This window comes from Salarias fasciatus, chromosome 14 (genome assembly GCF_902148845.1).
Source record: "Salarias fasciatus chromosome 14, fSalaFa1.1, whole genome shotgun sequence".
In the NCBI taxonomy this organism is placed as follows: Eukaryota; Metazoa; Chordata; class Actinopteri; order Blenniiformes; family Blenniidae; genus Salarias; species Salarias fasciatus.
The window spans coordinates 16,059,578-16,075,732 of record NC_043758.1 but is presented as its reverse complement, the minus strand read 5'-3'; the positions used below and the strand labels follow the sequence as shown (position 1 = coordinate 16,075,732).

General features: G+C 41.9%; 2 protein-coding genes across 2 annotated transcripts in view; one reads left to right on the top strand and one right to left on the bottom strand.

Moving 5' to 3' along the window:
* The window catches only part of veph1 (ventricular zone expressed PH domain-containing 1), an 80,891-nt gene extending 74,343 nt beyond the window's left edge, over positions 1-6,548 (bottom strand). The window contains exon 1 of the mRNA XM_030107847.1: positions 6,414-6,548. The gene's annotated coding sequence lies outside the window, so the exon portion shown is untranslated. The remainder of the gene's footprint in view (positions 1-6,413) is intronic.
* A 1,290-nt stretch (positions 6,549-7,838) lies between these two features.
* Positions 7,839-15,964, top strand: LOC115401211 (lysosomal amino acid transporter 1 homolog). Its single transcript, XM_030109434.1, has 9 exons — positions 7,839-7,976; positions 9,333-9,377; positions 9,464-9,737; positions 9,823-9,952; positions 10,177-10,264; positions 10,895-11,004; positions 11,089-11,190; positions 12,209-12,394; positions 12,737-15,964. The coding sequence occupies exons 3-9, from the start codon at positions 9,535-9,537 to the stop codon at positions 12,851-12,853; spliced, it is 936 nt and encodes a 311-aa protein (XP_029965294.1). The 5' UTR covers positions 7,839-7,976; positions 9,333-9,377; positions 9,464-9,534; the 3' UTR covers positions 12,854-15,964.
* The last annotated feature ends 191 nt before the right edge of the window (positions 15,965-16,155 follow it).

The window sequence follows — 16,155 nt, the reverse complement described above, 5'->3', positions numbered from 1 at the left end:
CACGCACGCACACACACACGTCCAGAACAGTATGAACTGGAGCAAGATAAGTTGCTTCCCTTCCTTTCATCTTGGTGGTGTGTTGTGTTGTCTGTCTTCTGGAAAAAAACTAAAATCCTCTGGTGAAATGCAGTTGACTGTGAGGTTGGAGCAGGCGCCCACATCTTGCACTCAGGCTGTGAGTGGGCCACTGGGTGAGGGGTGACATGGGGGTGTGGTGCGATTGGTGGGAGGGTGTCTCTGCAGGGACAACGGGCTACGTGAGGACAATGTGACCGAAGGGCCTCTCTCTTTCTTGGCCTCCACCGCTGCCACTACTGTCTTCACCCGGAGTGCCGAGAGAGGGAGAGAAAACACTGAGTCTTTTGTAGGACTTATGAAGACAGCCCCCCCCCCCCCCCCCCCCCTCCACCCCACTTCTGCCCCCCGCCTCCTCCTACCTCCCTCCATTCCTCACCAGTCTCCCCCTGCCCTCCTCTCTCTCTTTCTGCTCAGTCGGCCCTATCTTTCTGTGTAATGTGCACCTGCTCAGCCCGCAAGACACCACACACACACACACACACACACACACACACACACACACACACACACACACACACACACACACACACACACACACACACACACATACACACGCACACACTTTAGAAAGGAGCTGAGTGAAAGGGAGACACAGAGGAGGCCCAAAAAGAAGAAAAAAAAACTGCATTCCACAGTTTTCTCTTCATTAAAGCTTAACATCGATTTAGTATGAATTAAAAGGCTGGAAATGTTATGAAGTGATTCCAATGTATCTTTATCATTAATTCTTCATTCACTGTTTATGCTAATGTTCACTGTGTGAGGTTGTGAAATGGGAAAACAGAGGTAAAGAAGTTGAGGTACAAAGTCTGACAGAGAAAGTCTGTTGGCTCAGATTATGAAGACAAAGATCAACTGAATTGCTGAAAAGAAAATCATCCTCAAAACACAACTGAACCTGCTTTTGGACAAAATCCTGCACGATGTATTGTTTGTGAGCAAATTTGATTCATCCGACAAATAAAAATACCGTAGCTCTGATTGACTGACAGGAGGGAATGATATGAAAAATCATAACAATGTCAGGATCTATTATATCCACCTGAAAAGAGGAACCGCTGAGCTGCAGTATTCCTCCATAGAGAAAGAAGAAGTGGTTCTTCTTTCACAGACAGAATGTGGTCCAACATGTGTCACTTTTCCAGTACTGAAACTCAGAAACAAACCGAATTTCTTCCAATAAAATTGAGCTAATTTCAAATGATGTTATAGTCACACCTTATGAAAAAAAATTTGGGAGCACATTTGTATGTTGTGTAGCAACATACAAATTTTCTTACATGCAAAGAAAAAAATACTTGCTATATAATCATAAATAGATAAAGAAATAAAGCAAGAATAAAATAAAAAGGCTTTTAATGTTCCTGTAACACGATGAAGTGAAATACCCACTGACAATGACATATTGGCATGTTTGTAGTTACTCTATAACTGGGCCAATCGTTATGTAAGTGATGCCGTGAATTCCATGAATAAGTAAGTGGAATAAGTCACAAAGTGTCTCCCTGAAGACGTCTTTGGAAATAGGTCCGCATCGCCGCAGAGAACAGACTTATAGGACTTGAAAGATAGACCCTCGAGGTTCAGCGCAGAAAAATAGAAAAATACTGTTAAGTGTTATATTGTGTGTGTGTGTGTGTGTGTGTGTGTGTGTGAGAGAGAGAGAGAGAGAGAGAGAGAGAGAGAGAGAGAGAGAGAGAGTTGTCCATTATTTATGTCTTATGGTTATGCAGCTGTGAAACAACGATTGGGAATTATGGAATGAGAGAAGCTGTAGAAAATAGTTGTCTTTAACACACTGAACAACACACACCATAAGCAAATGAGAGACCAGGAAGTATGGAAAGCTGTAGAGGACTTAGAGTGAAGGGAAAACATAACAGTGACGAGCTCTCTTCTCTTCTGACTGGGTAATGGGGCCTCGATAAGAGAAAGAAATCCAGACCACAGGGACACTTAATGAAACAGTAATGGATGTCTCACAGGATAAAGCAAAGGGATAAGTTTAAACATCCAAACACAAGGATATAGACTCGTGCTTCATGAGTAGCTAGCCTATCCGTCATGGCTCCATATCAACAGTTCTCAACGTTATCACAGCTCTCCAAGTATGGCTGACCTGAAAACACCGGAGTGGAGGCTCATCCTATAAGCTATTGATTCATTACTTAAATATATAAACAAATATGTATTTATGACTTGCCTTCGCATACCACCAGTGGTAGCTCATGTACCAGTGTGAGAATGAAGGCACTGCATCGTTCACTCTGTAAAATATCAGGAAAATGTTTAAATGTCAAATCATAAGGATCAGGGATTCTCAGAGTATGGCAGGATGGATCACATTCTGTCATGCCCTGTGCCTCTGCGGCCATATGGGGGTGCTCGAGTTGGGGTCCATTTTGGCCTTTGTGCTTGCCCTGCCCCACCTGTTTCTGTCTGCTCCTCATGTTCTCTTGCCTCGTTATCGCCCTAATGTGCCACACCTGTGTCCACCCTATTTAAGCCTGCTCCCTCACTTGTCCCTGTCGGTTCCTTGCGCGTCTGTCTGCGTGTTTCTGTTTCTCGTGCCTGCACCAGCTCAACCCTGCTTACTCCTGTGTCTTGGAAAATAAAGGAGATTCAAGTCAACCTGTGCTGCCTGTGCGTGGGTCCTTCCACCAGGACCGAGACACATTCATCATATTCTTCATCATATGTTTTTTTCTGAAATCAATGACACTGTTAGCAGATGTTTGAATTTCTTGTCTTGCAACTGAAATGCTTTTCATTTTACAGCGGTGCAGTGATTAGCGCTCTTGCCTCACAGAAAGAGGGTCCTGGGATCAAATACCGGCCGGGGCTCGGGGCCTTTCTGTGTGGAGTTTGCATGTTCTCCCCTTGTGTGCGTGGGTTCCCTCCGGGTACTCCGGCTTCCTCCTACAGTCTAAAAACATGCACGTCAGGTTACTTGACCACCCTAAATTGCCCCTAGGTACAAATGTGGGAATGGTTGTATGTCTTTACGAGGGTGTACCCAAAAAAAACCAGAATTTTATTATAACTTTTTATGACATTTCAAAATAAAACACCACCGTCGCCTTCAAAATAGTCTCCATCCGCATTAATGCAGCGCTCCAGCCGTGTCTCCCACTTCACCAATGCGTCGTCAGACCCGCGCGTAATTGTGCCATTTTTTGCCGGCTGCGATTTTTCTGTCACCTCCTCCACATCTGCAATCCGCTGTCCCTTCATCTCTTTCTTCAACTTGGGGAACAAGAAAAAGTCACTCGAGGCTTCATCTGGCGAATAAGGCGGATGGGAGAGGAGATTCATCTCATTCTTCTCCAGAAACTGCGTGACGCGCAGCGCCGTGTCCGCTGGCGCTCTGTGGTGGTGGATCAGCCGGGCTCCACTCCGCCACTCCGCGGGCCGCTTCCTCCTCACATCCTCACGGAGCCGTCTGAGGACTTCCATGTAGTAGTCCTGGTTTACAGTCTGACCTGGAGGGACAAACTCGCTGTGGACGAGAGCCTGGACAGCGAAGAAGCAGCTCAGCATTGTTTTCATGGCTGAGCGCACCTGACGCCCCGACATCTGGCCCTTTTTAAACCGCCCGAACCACTCATGGACCTGATTCTTCCCCAGAGCATCATCCTTGTAGGCTTGCTGCAACAAGGTGAGTGTCTCTGCTGCTGTTTTTTCCCAGCAAAAAGCAGAATTTAATGTTTGCGCGCTGCTCTGGCTTCCCAGTCAATGTCGCCATTTTGGAAAAAAATCGCAGACTGCCTCTGCACTCTGTTGCTTTAAATAGCTCCTGACAGGCGTCAGTGTAACTCTCGGAGCTCAAATTTCTCACAGATGTGCATGAGGCTTACCTGCAGCACATCTGACGGCCAGAAGTCTGAACTCATTATTATTATTGTTTTCTGACCAAATTCCGGTTTTTTTTGGGTACCCCCTCGTATGTGCCCTGGCGACCTCTCCAGGGTGTACTCCGCCCTCACCGGCAGCAGCTGAGACAGGCTCCAGACACCCGCGACCCTGAAAAGGACAACCAGTGGAAAATGGATGGAAAAAAAGGTGCTGGGAAAACTGTTTCAACTGACCATTTGATTGTTTTCCTCCATAATTAATTGATAATTGATAATTGATTTCTTTGGTTTCAGAAAAAAGTAAACAATGAGCACCTGACAAACTGATGCTTTTTACAATGTCATTCAAGAGTTTTGACTCAGTTGTTGAAGTATGACAATTACACACCATGTGTAGATTCAATAGCGGATTTTGATTATTCTTTTAGTTTGAAATGTTGCAGCAGTTTGTGACAGACTCTGTTATTGTAAAGACTGATCTTAGTAAAATGTTGCGTGGAGTGGGACTCACCAAGCCAGATTCAAAAGAGAAAACAATTCTTAACACCAGATGGTGAAAAAGAAATCATTTCAAAGAAAAGAGCCTCTAAAGCACTTCCTACAGAGAGCCACCACGGGCTGATGTGTATGACTTCATCCCCACTTATGTGTGTGTGTGTGTGTGTGTGTGTGTGCGCAAAGCCACTGCACACATAATTGTGTCAAACGGCTGTGAATAAAGCCTGAAGTGCAGAAGCGAGGGGGTATTTCTCTTTTCCCTGCTTTGGTTCTGCTGTGCTTGTGGGACTGGTAACTTCTGAGAGGATTTCCATAACACAGAGGAGTGCTGGCCGGAATAGAGCATTACCGTCACATTCAGCCAACTAACATTCACGCATATTTTCAAAACCATTCATTATTCATTCCTCCTAGCTGCCTTCTGCAGCCCAAACTCAGAGTCCAAGCGCTCAGTGGCAGCACGGGTCTGGCCCAGGAGCAGCAACTGCTTAGTGGACGACTTTCACTGACTAAAATAAATGCGCCTGATCTTTTACGGCTTTCGAGCATCCTTAGCGTCTGGTTAAAGGGGTTCTAAGTGCAGGAGCCATTTCATAGTCTGCTTCCTGCAAGATATCCAAGTTTCCAGGGTGAGTGAGAGGAATAAATAGCAATGATGAGTAATGAATGAACGAACAGCTTTCACTTGGTGGCAATGTACCAAACAAGAAACATGGTCCAAATCCTTGAAGTTGTCTGCTAAAAATATACAGGCACACACACAGTTGTGACAAGATACCTCCCAACAGACCAGCTTTGCCATGCTAGACTCAAAATGCTATGTACTTTCACTCAAAGAAGAGAAACATTCTGTAAATTACATGATTATGACACCAGCATGTACAGTGGGATCAGCTGTTTCCACAACATGATGAGTGAAAGTGAACATAAGTGTGTTTAGACAACTTAAACACAGAAGTCTATGTATTTAGTAGGGATAAAAGATAAATAACAAAATTAATTTAAAAAAAAAAAATTCAAATCAAAACATATCACCAGAATATTACAGGGGTGAAAAAACAGGGAGACAGTGTTACACACAAACATGTAACCACAAGTCCAGACTCAAACCAGGATTTTTCTCTGTGAGCCAGGCATGCCAACCACTACACAGCAGCGTGGCTTACATAAACACACCACCTCCTGTTGAAGCAGTAAAGTTTTACCAGATATATTGAAGTACATTTAATTAATAATGCACATGAAAAAAAGTATAGTTTGTGAAAACAGAAAGAATGCGTTTCAATAAAGAGTCCAAACAAATTCTCCCTTTCTAGAACATCAACATCTGTCTGTCTGAGAAGTCGGTGACCTTGAAGAGTCGTCCACCTCCCTCCCTCCCTCCCTCCCTCCCTCCTCCACACACACACACCTCGTCTGTTATCACACAAGTGCCAGCAACTGTAGATTTCGACCTGAATGGAGTATTCAGGGAAGAAATGCACACACAACACGCGAGTAATGCAACTAAACTTGCCTTTCAAGCTCCCAGCACACATTCCTCTGTATTTACACCGAAACAGACACACAGCAAGAAAACACAAGAGGGCTTAAAGAAGTAGTCCGGTCTATCACAGGCTTTCAAACATAACCCAGAAAAAAACTCACAACAATTACAAGAATTTAAATCATTGTGACAAGTCGCCCACAAAGACACATCTTGAATACACTCGCGCGCTCACCTGTTCTTTCCTGTCAACATCTCCTTAGAAAAAAAGTATCTGATTCACTCTTTGGAGAAAAGGTGCACACTGATGCACCGACTACTGATTTCCCCTCATCCGGTCAACTTTCCAGACATCATGGAATGTGGGTAGCATTCATGCATATCGCCCGGCAACGCTCCTGGTCTCTAATGACAGACTGAAATGTTAGAATATAAAAAAAATAGTAAAATACAGCATGAAGGCGCTTCGGCAGGTTGCACGCCTGCAGCCTTACCTGCTCCGTGCGGCGCGGTCACGGACACCGAGTGAGGAGCTTCGACCGGTGCCGACAAGCCGCGCTCCAAAGCGGCACATAGCAACACAAATTCTCCCTGCACAGCCGCAGGTTCCCCCACAGAGCAGTCCTTACATGTCGTCCTCGTCGGCCATCATTGGAAAGCGCGCCACCGCGTGGTAGACTCGAGCGCGACCTGCGCAACAGGTGTATGGAGGGAGGGGGGACAGGTTAGGATGATGCGTTCAGGAACACTCCAGAAATACACTCAATAAAAACTCTTTTTTTTAAAGAACTTTATTGAAAAGGAATATTTACAAACCCCAGTGGAGTCAGTACAGTTAGTGTTTCCACACCTACAGCCTGCCTGCTTTAATTTATTTACTTTTTTGTTCAATGATATTTTACAAAGCAGTTGTAACTGCAGAAGCAGTAAAAGTTATAGTAAATCATTACAATAAAAATATTTGAATAATAGAAAACTATAGCTAGATAAGTTGTGCAAGTGTCAAAATGATCAAATGGGATGTTTTTCATGACACTGTGCTCAGTATTTGCTTATTTGCTTATACTCAACAACCAGTGTTTCCTTCATTTTCACACTTTCAAACTAATTTACTTGTTCAATATCTGTTTTTCCTGTTTTTACAACACGTGAGTTTCAAGGTATCTTTATACACAATCCAAATATGTATTTTTCTGACAACTTTTCACATCCACCTTACAGATACAGTATCTTCCATTTCATACGTTCAATACTAACACACAAGAAAAGACTTCAAATAAATATACATTACTGTCATTTAAATCACATCAGAAAAAGGTAAGAAAAGGTCAGTTTCATATTAAATGTATGTAAAAGGAAATGGTCAGAGAGTTGTGAAAGTGTGCCAGATCCATATTCCTGTAGACGAACTGATAAAAAATGTCAGATGCTGTTTGAGTAAAAATCAATGAAAACAAAATAACCTTTAGGTATATATACTCAGTCTGTATTTTTTTCATTTTTCACATTTGCACAAATTGAAAATGCCAATCAGGTGAAGGACTTCTGCTTTATTACAGCATCTTTACAATGAATTATCTGAATTTATCTGTTTCTGATCGGTAGATGGTGGTATAATCCTTATCTGGGATGTCTGAAGTCAAGTTGGAATGCATGTGTTTATGTTCCGGTGTTTCCGGTTACGGATTTCAAAACAAAAGGCCTGCTTCGTTTAACGAGCGTTTATGACTTTCATCAATCCAAGCTACTTTGAAGAATTTGATATAACCGTTATACTGTCTGTATTATGAATTTTATATGTGCATCCGAATGTTTTAAGATTTCACATGAACACCAATGTTAATGCCGCCTATTAATTTGAAAAATCGGCGGATGTGGCCGGTTTGTTGTGTCTGCGGTGGAACGCAGACAGACCGCCGGTGATGGAGAAAACCTCAGCAAGCTAAAGCCGCCGTTTTCTTGGAGCTACCGTCATCTGGAGGAGCAGGAGAGGATGTTTGACAAGTTCCTCCAGACCCCGAAACAGTCTGCGGACTCCGAGGAGCTCCTCTCGTCAGGTGAGCGGCCATTAAAGCTAAATCTGCCCTTTTTTATGAGTTAGCGTCTCCTGCAGATCAAGTGAATGACGCCAAACACTAAATCTGGTTGAAAGTGGGTTTCTTCACTAGGTTTTTTTTTTTAACCCAGGCTGTAAAGTAAATAAATAACCTGTTCACTGTGGATGCCAGCCATCCCTTCTCATTTCTTCAGCTTTCAGTTCATCTTTTCAAACAGTCTGAGTCACAGTGACCATCATGCTTTTAAGATCAGCCATAGAATTATTCAAGAAAAACAGTCATTTCAAGCCAACAGGAGACACTTGAAAGTGTTCTTGTGTGCATTTGAGACGTTTCCTACCTGACTGTGATGAACAGGACTCCTTCAAGCTCTGCATGAAGTCTATTTCATCACTATCAGCTGTTCTGGAGCAGAGACAACATGATCTGGCAACAGTGGACAGCAATGCTACAATGTAATCTTAAAAAATAGATTGAGAAACCCATCCATCCATCCATCCATCCATCCATCCATCCATCCATCCTTCTACACTGCTTCAACAAACTTAGGGTCACAGCTGAGTTTTCCCAAATCAGAAGTCAAACTAAAGGACAGACATTCACACCTACAAGAGATTTGGATTCACCACTTCATTTAAAACACATGCTTCAAGACTGTGGAAGAAAACAAGAGTACTCAGATCGAAAAAAGGGATATTTCTTCCCTGCTTGATATTGAAATAAACAAGTACTGCATGTTGTTGACCTCAGTCTACCACAAAATCATGTTTCAATTCCGGGAAGTTCCCGCAATGATGCAAGAATACTAATGACCACACAGTCCTGAATGAAAGGACCTGTCCACATGAATTGTATTATTTCTCTCATGGATGATTTCAAGGATATCTGCAGTCATTTTTTTTTAAAATATATCTTTAAAAGACCAGTACATTCACAGTTCTCTTTCATATATGCTGCTTTCCAACTTCTATTCTTGGTCCAAATCAAACACTAATACAGGGTGCTATCCATGAAGCTCATGAGCAAAAAAGGAGTCAAACACCCACCTTGAACTCGTGCAAGTTAATGCAGAGTACAGTGTATGGATTCAGCTCCAAAGTCCCAAGTATCCCATACTTCTGAAGCACTTCAGTAAGATGCCTCAGAGGAAATGTTATAAGCCTTTTCTAAGAGAAGAACAGAAATACCTGATTATTCAAAATAGACAGTCTGGATGACAGCACCTTGTTACAATGAGCACTGTTAGCTCTGTCTACTTGCCATTTGGGATTCATTTGCATATTGCAGTACTTATCGAGTCACATCAAGGTGTTAAATGCTAAAAACAGCTGTCACCCATTTGTTTTTCCTTTTCAGTCTCCTGAAATGACAGGACCAGTCCTCTCCCGCTTATTTAATGAGGTCGGTGGTGGTTTTCGCGTCTGCTTTTATCAAGTTTAGGTGTTGATCACAATGTAAACATCTGCTCACAAACACTGTGGCGACAGGCCGGGCAGCAGAATCAGCACCGGGAGCACAGACACGGCAGCTGAGGGGTCGGCGGAGCGCGACCTTTACCATGGCCACGGCACGATTCCCGGGGAAGAGTGTTGACTCTGCTGCTTCCAACTGGACCCCTCCGGTGGTGGGCCGGCCGCTGTGCGTGAACGGGACTGCGTGGATCCTCAACCTGCTGGAGGAGTGTGTGGATAACAACTGGGAGTACTGCAGTGTGGTGATAGGACTCATCTCAATGTTCTGCTTTCTGCTGTCCACTTTACCGTGAGTGATGCGTTTGCTGTTTGGCGGGTTATGTAGCAGGAGTTTTCACTTGGTAATCGCTCTCATTCTATCCGTCCGTCTGTAGGCAGGTGTATGAGGCCTACAGGAATGGTAAAGTGGAGGAGGCCATGTCACTGGGGTTCCTCTTGTTCCTCTTCGGGGGAGACGTGACCAGCTTTGCAGGCTGCTACCTCACAAGCCAGCTACCGATCCAAGTGAGCGAACAGGACCTGGTCCAGCTCTGCTACAGCTGCCAGCATAGATTCAAACCTCTGTGAAGGTCTTTTCTTTTTGGGAGAGATTTTTCAACAGCTCATGAATGCACATAATTTTTAAGATGTACATGAAGTAACTCATTTGCAATGCGTTCCATGGGATCAAATGTCTTTGTCTGCTTTCCTCTGTTCTCTCTCTCTCTCTCTCTCTCTCTGACTCTCAGGTGGTCACAGTGGTGTTTTACATCTTCACAGACTTGATCCTCATCTCACAGTTTCTCTACTATAAAATCAAGAATAGCTCCAACAGAAGTAAGTTATTATATTAACTTTGTTTCTAAATGAAGCCCCACCCCCACCCGATTAGTACGCCTTGCATTCTTGTTTGAGTCTGCAGGTGAATGGAAAAATAATGTGTTTTTTCTAAACTTCCAAGAGCATAAAAGAGTGAAAAACGAGGACTCCCAGTTGTAAGACCAGATAAGCTCATCAAGTTCCGTTATGAATAAACTACCCATTTTATATTAGCTTTAAACTCTGTAACTTCAATTGCAAACATAAGATTCCTGAAAGTAAAAAAAACTTGATGTTCCGCCAAAAGGAAACACTGAACATCATGGTGTGGACTTTTTTTGATTATTTTGAGGCTGTGGGATTGAGAACAACTCAAGTAGTTCAACACATTCTTGTTTTCTCAATTTGGTAATCGGAGAGAAAAAAACAACAACAAAAAAATCAATAAACACACCCTGATACCCCAAGAACATCAACATAAATAGGTCTCCGATGGATTTCACAATCTAACACAAATGTGTTTGTAATTGTAGCTGGATGTAGTTGCTGCTGTCTTTGCTGATACACCGCTACTTATCAGGTGGTAATGGACGAATAACGGTGATGTTTAAATGCTAAGCTTCATCTGAAATGTGTTTTATCCTCCAGAGAGGCCTGTATTGAAGTGGATATGCTTCACCTGGTGTGGTGCTGCTACCTTAGTTCTCCTGGCTTTACCCAAACTGATCATGGACAATAGTACGCCTTTAGACTCTCAGGTAGGATGAACATTCACTATTATATATGCGCTGTCTTTGTAGGAGCAAAATGAACCTTTTTCCTTGTGCCCTTCCCTTTGGCAGAGTTCAGCTACCTCCAGATCGGTGGAAATCACTGGCTACGTGTGTGGATACACAGCTTCAGTCTTCTACCTCTGCTCACGTTTCCCTCAGCTGTATAAAAATGTAAGTGACTACGCATTTCTTTACTGGCTGCTCTGTAATGTGGTTTGTGTGCGATCAGTGCCGCTTTCTCAAGGTCTGACCCTGAATTCCAGATGAAAAGAAAGCTGCACTTATTTTATGAGAGTCAGTCATAAACAGGCACCCTGTGTGTGTGTGTGTGTGTGTGTGTGTGTGTTTGTGTGTATTTGTGTCAAAATGAAAACCAGACATTAAAGACAATAGTGCTGTTGTGAAGAATGGGCCTGGCTTGAATGAGGCCATTAATCACTGGAGGGGATCATCTCAGCGATGTTCCAGTGTTGGAGAAACTTCTGGGTACAAAACATACAATCTTGAACTACTGTAAATCATTTAAATTGTAGCTTCGCCCTGAGGCACTGGTGCATGTTCAAGCACATTTGTTGATGTTTTTTTTTTGTTTTTTTTCCCATTAAGCAGAATGGCAAAAGCTTTTCCACCACATGGCAAGTTTAGTGAAGCAATGAAAAGCAGAACAACTGTTGCTCATTATTTAAGATTCCCTTCAGCCTCTTTACGACCATCACTGGGTGGTTGCCTAGCACCGCGTGGGTCCACCCAGGTAATAATCCATAGAGAATTCACAATGCACTGCCAAGCACAGATGGAGCTCAGCAGCTCCGGCAGATAATAAAAGTCCTTGATTTAATCAAGGTTAAAACGTGCTTTGAAGCATTGTGGATGACTCCTTTCAGAAAAAGAAGACAGATCACTTCATGAGGTGTGCGACTGATTGTACATACTGCTACAGAGTTCATCACAGGAAGTCTTATCTTACAGCAAGATGAAAACGCCAAGAATTCAACTGAATATTTAATTCCTGCATTTGTTTGAAATACACAGAAATAATTAACCTTTTCTCTTTTCCCGTCTGTACATCACTGATAACGCCGTGCTGAAGACGTCTCACCTGCTCACAAAATAAACAAAACACCTCCCACATCGCACAGCAGGTCCGGCGCGGCGCTTCTCTCCTTCACGTAAACTCCATCTGTTCCAGTTCCAGCGGCAGTCCACAGAGGGAACCTCCTACCTGTTGTTTGCTCTGGCCATGATGGGGAACGGGACGTACGGGCTCAGCGTCATCGTGGTCCTCCCTGCCCTGAGGGGCTCCAAACACTCCTTCATCATCAAACATCTGGCCTGGCTCATCGGCAGCATGGGGGTCCTCGTACTCGACTTTCTCGTATCCTTGAAAACACAACTCCACACAAATACTCCATCACTTCCTAAACCTGAGCTCGGGTCACATCCAGACAGTCGTTTTGCTCATGATATTCTTATTTTGCGTGTTTGATCAAATGACTCTCATTGATGGGAAAATAATGTGGAGAAACCTCTTGGTGTCTATTTAGGCAGAGTTTCAATTTTCTTTTTTTTTCTCAAACATTTTTTACTCCTTTTATTGTACTCTTTTCAGAATTTTGCTTTGTGCTAAGTTTTGCCTTGACTTAAAGTCAAAGTCAGAGTTTTTAGTGTCAAATGTGACCTGAACTGAGTGCGTGTATGACCCTTGACCTTTTGTCAGGTGACTGCACAGTTCATCATATACCGGAAGAAGATCTCTGCTAAAAGCAGCACTCTGCTCAGCGTCCCAGAAGTGGAGCCTCTCCTGTGCGAGGAAGAGGAGCTGTCAGTTTTCTAGGTCGTGAGTCGGACAGCTGCTGCTGCAGGACACTCTTCCAAGTCTGGACCTCCCAGTTTAGAGTTTCTCTCACTTCTGTTCTGAACACCTTCAAGAACAGAAACGCTGCCGAGGAACTGTTGAAGACGCAGCCGATGATGTCTGGAGATAGTCCTGATGAACCCTCATCGTCTTAATTTGTTGCTGCCAGGAGGGCAAGGGAGATAATGAACTCATCTCTAGTTTAGTGAATTAATGATGCAGGAGAGATGTGAGCAATACATTTCTTAACACCTGAGATTATGCTAAGAGTAATTACCAGCTTACAGCTTGTTTCCAGTGAGGCTTGTCGGCATGACTCGGGGCTTTTTCCAGGTAATGAGCGCAGTCCTCTCTGATTAACTGCTGCATTAGGGCTTTGTTGCTATTGTTTTGGCAGGATTAGTTGTATTTTATACGTGTGAAGGGGGTTTAAACATCCAGAAGAGGGCGCTTAATGCCAGATTTTTTTTTTTCTCAAAGACTGTCTTGATGGCAGAGTAAGATACATTTTATATATACACTTTTCTGGTGGTGTAGAAACCTTCATTTAATCCTCAATGGAAAGTACAATATGTTAAGTCTACATTACCACTCAAAAGTTTTAGAAATGTTCCTGTTTTTTTATATTGACAATATTCATTTTTTAATGTCTCACTGAACAATGAAGTGAAAGCATAGGACAAGAAAACAATCATGAAATGAAAATACAGCCCAATCAAAATGCTTTTTAAACTTTGGATTCATCAAAGTCGCCACTTTTGGCACATATACAATCATGGAAAAATCTCTGCTCCTCTGAGAATTTTCATTGTTTTCATTTAGAAATCATTGATTGTTTTATCAGCAACTTCATTTTCATACATCAAATAACTACACAGGATGGACACAGTAATATTTTAAAAGTGAAACAAGGTTTATTTGATCAACCAAAAATATGCAATGTGCATCAAAGTAAAATTAGATAAGTGCAGAAATTTGAGCACCCTCACAAAAAAAATCATCAATTTATTAGATCCTCTTTTTATTGTAAATAAAAGCCACGAGAGGCTTCCTTTAACTTTTCATGGATGTCTGGGTTCTGGATTCATGTGTTCTGGACCATTCTTCCTTACAAAACATCTCCATTTCGAGGAGATCTGACGGTATCTAAGCATGGACAAACCATGTTTTAGTTTGTTTTGTTGAAAATTCCTGGTTCAATTTCAACTCTGTCTTATTCTGGATTTCTTGCTGTAGCTCATCCTGTCAGACCTGCAGATCCAAGCCTTCTCTTCATAGTTGAAATTTGCTCACGACGATCACTATTTGACTGTGCTCAAAGGTATTTCCCTGTGAGCCGCCTGGCATGCAAACTGTTCACTCCCAGAAACCTGTCTTCTGATTCTGTTGTGCTTTGGATCTTCCCCAGACCTCTTCCCAGCACCATTGGCTTTTTTTTTTTTTTTTTTTTTTTTGCCATTTTTATGGCAGCACACACTGTTCAGCTGATGTTTGAGGGTTTGGTATGCTGGTGTCTTCCAGTGCTGCTTTTACACAGACAGATTTGGTTGTGAGTAATCCAAAAAAGGTGGAACACCTGTAGGAGTAGCAGCAGCAAGGCTTGATCAACCTCCACTGCCGCAGAACAGCCTTCTTGCTAACTTCTGAAATGGACAATATGATTCTTTCTGAATAACCTCACCTTTTTTGACCTCTGCCATTCCACTGCTATGTACTATTTCAAACTATTCATCAGACTTAAATGACTTGAATTTCAGAGAATAACTGGGAAAGCTTTTGACTGGTAGTGCACTAACCTGTGTTCGTCTTTTGGGTGCCAAATAATGCTGCATAGTTTCTCTGTGCTTAACTGTATTTCTCCTATCTTGTCACCAGTGGCAGGGTTAATCACGTGTAATTATAACAACCATAACATCTAAACCTTTTAAGATCTCAAGGAAGTATAAAAAAAAACAGCAAAGCTGACAAATCGAGGTTTGTGTGTGACATATACAGACTGTTGAAGTTATGTCAATCTCTTAGTAAACGGGTTAACTGGTGTTGACAGGAAATTGTTTCCGCCAAACTTGCCCTCATGGGGAGAAAAAAAAAACTTAACTGGGTATGAACTTCTCCACCTGAAAATACTCTGTGTTTCTGCAGTTTAATAGCTAATTTTGACTTTGAAAAAAAAAAAAAACAACCTGTGCCTTTTTTAATCTAGAAACAGTCTAATAATACAGATGCACTGAGTGCACAATTCAAAAGCATTTTTCAATCAAATTATTATGGTACTTATTAATTTTTTGATGTTGTATAAAATACAGAGTCAACCTTGTGTTTTTCTAAAGCTTCCAAGCCCTCGGTGTGACCTACCTCTGCACGTGTTGTTGAGTTTAACTCAAAGTTTTATGAGTTGCCATTTATTGGAATATTGTTTGTTTTTTTAATAATGATGTGGAATTACTTTTGCTTCATAGAAGCAGGTGTATAAAGAAAAGCACCAATTGTACATTTGTACTAAATATGCAAACTCATTATTTATTTGCTTTACGGTAAGTCTTATAAAACCTGTGATCTTTCAGCGTTGTAGATGTAGCCAGACGTAGGTGGTGCTGTCAATATTTGATATTAACAGAAGTTGTGTTTTTGCACTGCAGGTTTCTCTACCTCGTATTTTTTTGTTGTTTTTCCTTTTGCATGAAGGTTACATAAAACTGTTTTCTATGTGTCAACATTCAGTAGATCAAGAGGAAATTTACTGGCAGCATTTTTTTTTATCCTAAACTCAATAGATCAAATGTAATAGAAATACAAACTTGATTGATATTCATTAAGTTACAGCAGCTTTCTTTGAAATTACTTTCCTTTTTATTTCTGCCTCAATGCAGCTTCATATTCATTTTATATTTCACATGTTCTCCATTCTGAATGAGCCTTTTTGATACCCAGCATTAAATGTATACATTTCCCATGTGATTATTCAGACAACTCCAACACATAATGTATAACAAGTAAGACTTTAGTGAGTGTTTAAGCCTTATGTACACTGTCAGATGATTTACATTCCTTTGGTGAACTTTTCGAGTTGTTTGGTCTTCTTATGATAATTATATTGTAAAAAAAAATAAAAAATTGAATAAACATCTGCTCTCAAGAAACATGTCTTTAAGAGTTGCTGTCTTTTCTGGTCCTTCTATTTGGATTTTAGTAGCTGTGAATCTGTCATTTAATACCCCAAAAATTAGCAATTTATGTATGTGCTTCTTTCAGTTGTCTAATCTTTGATTTTAGAAGAAATT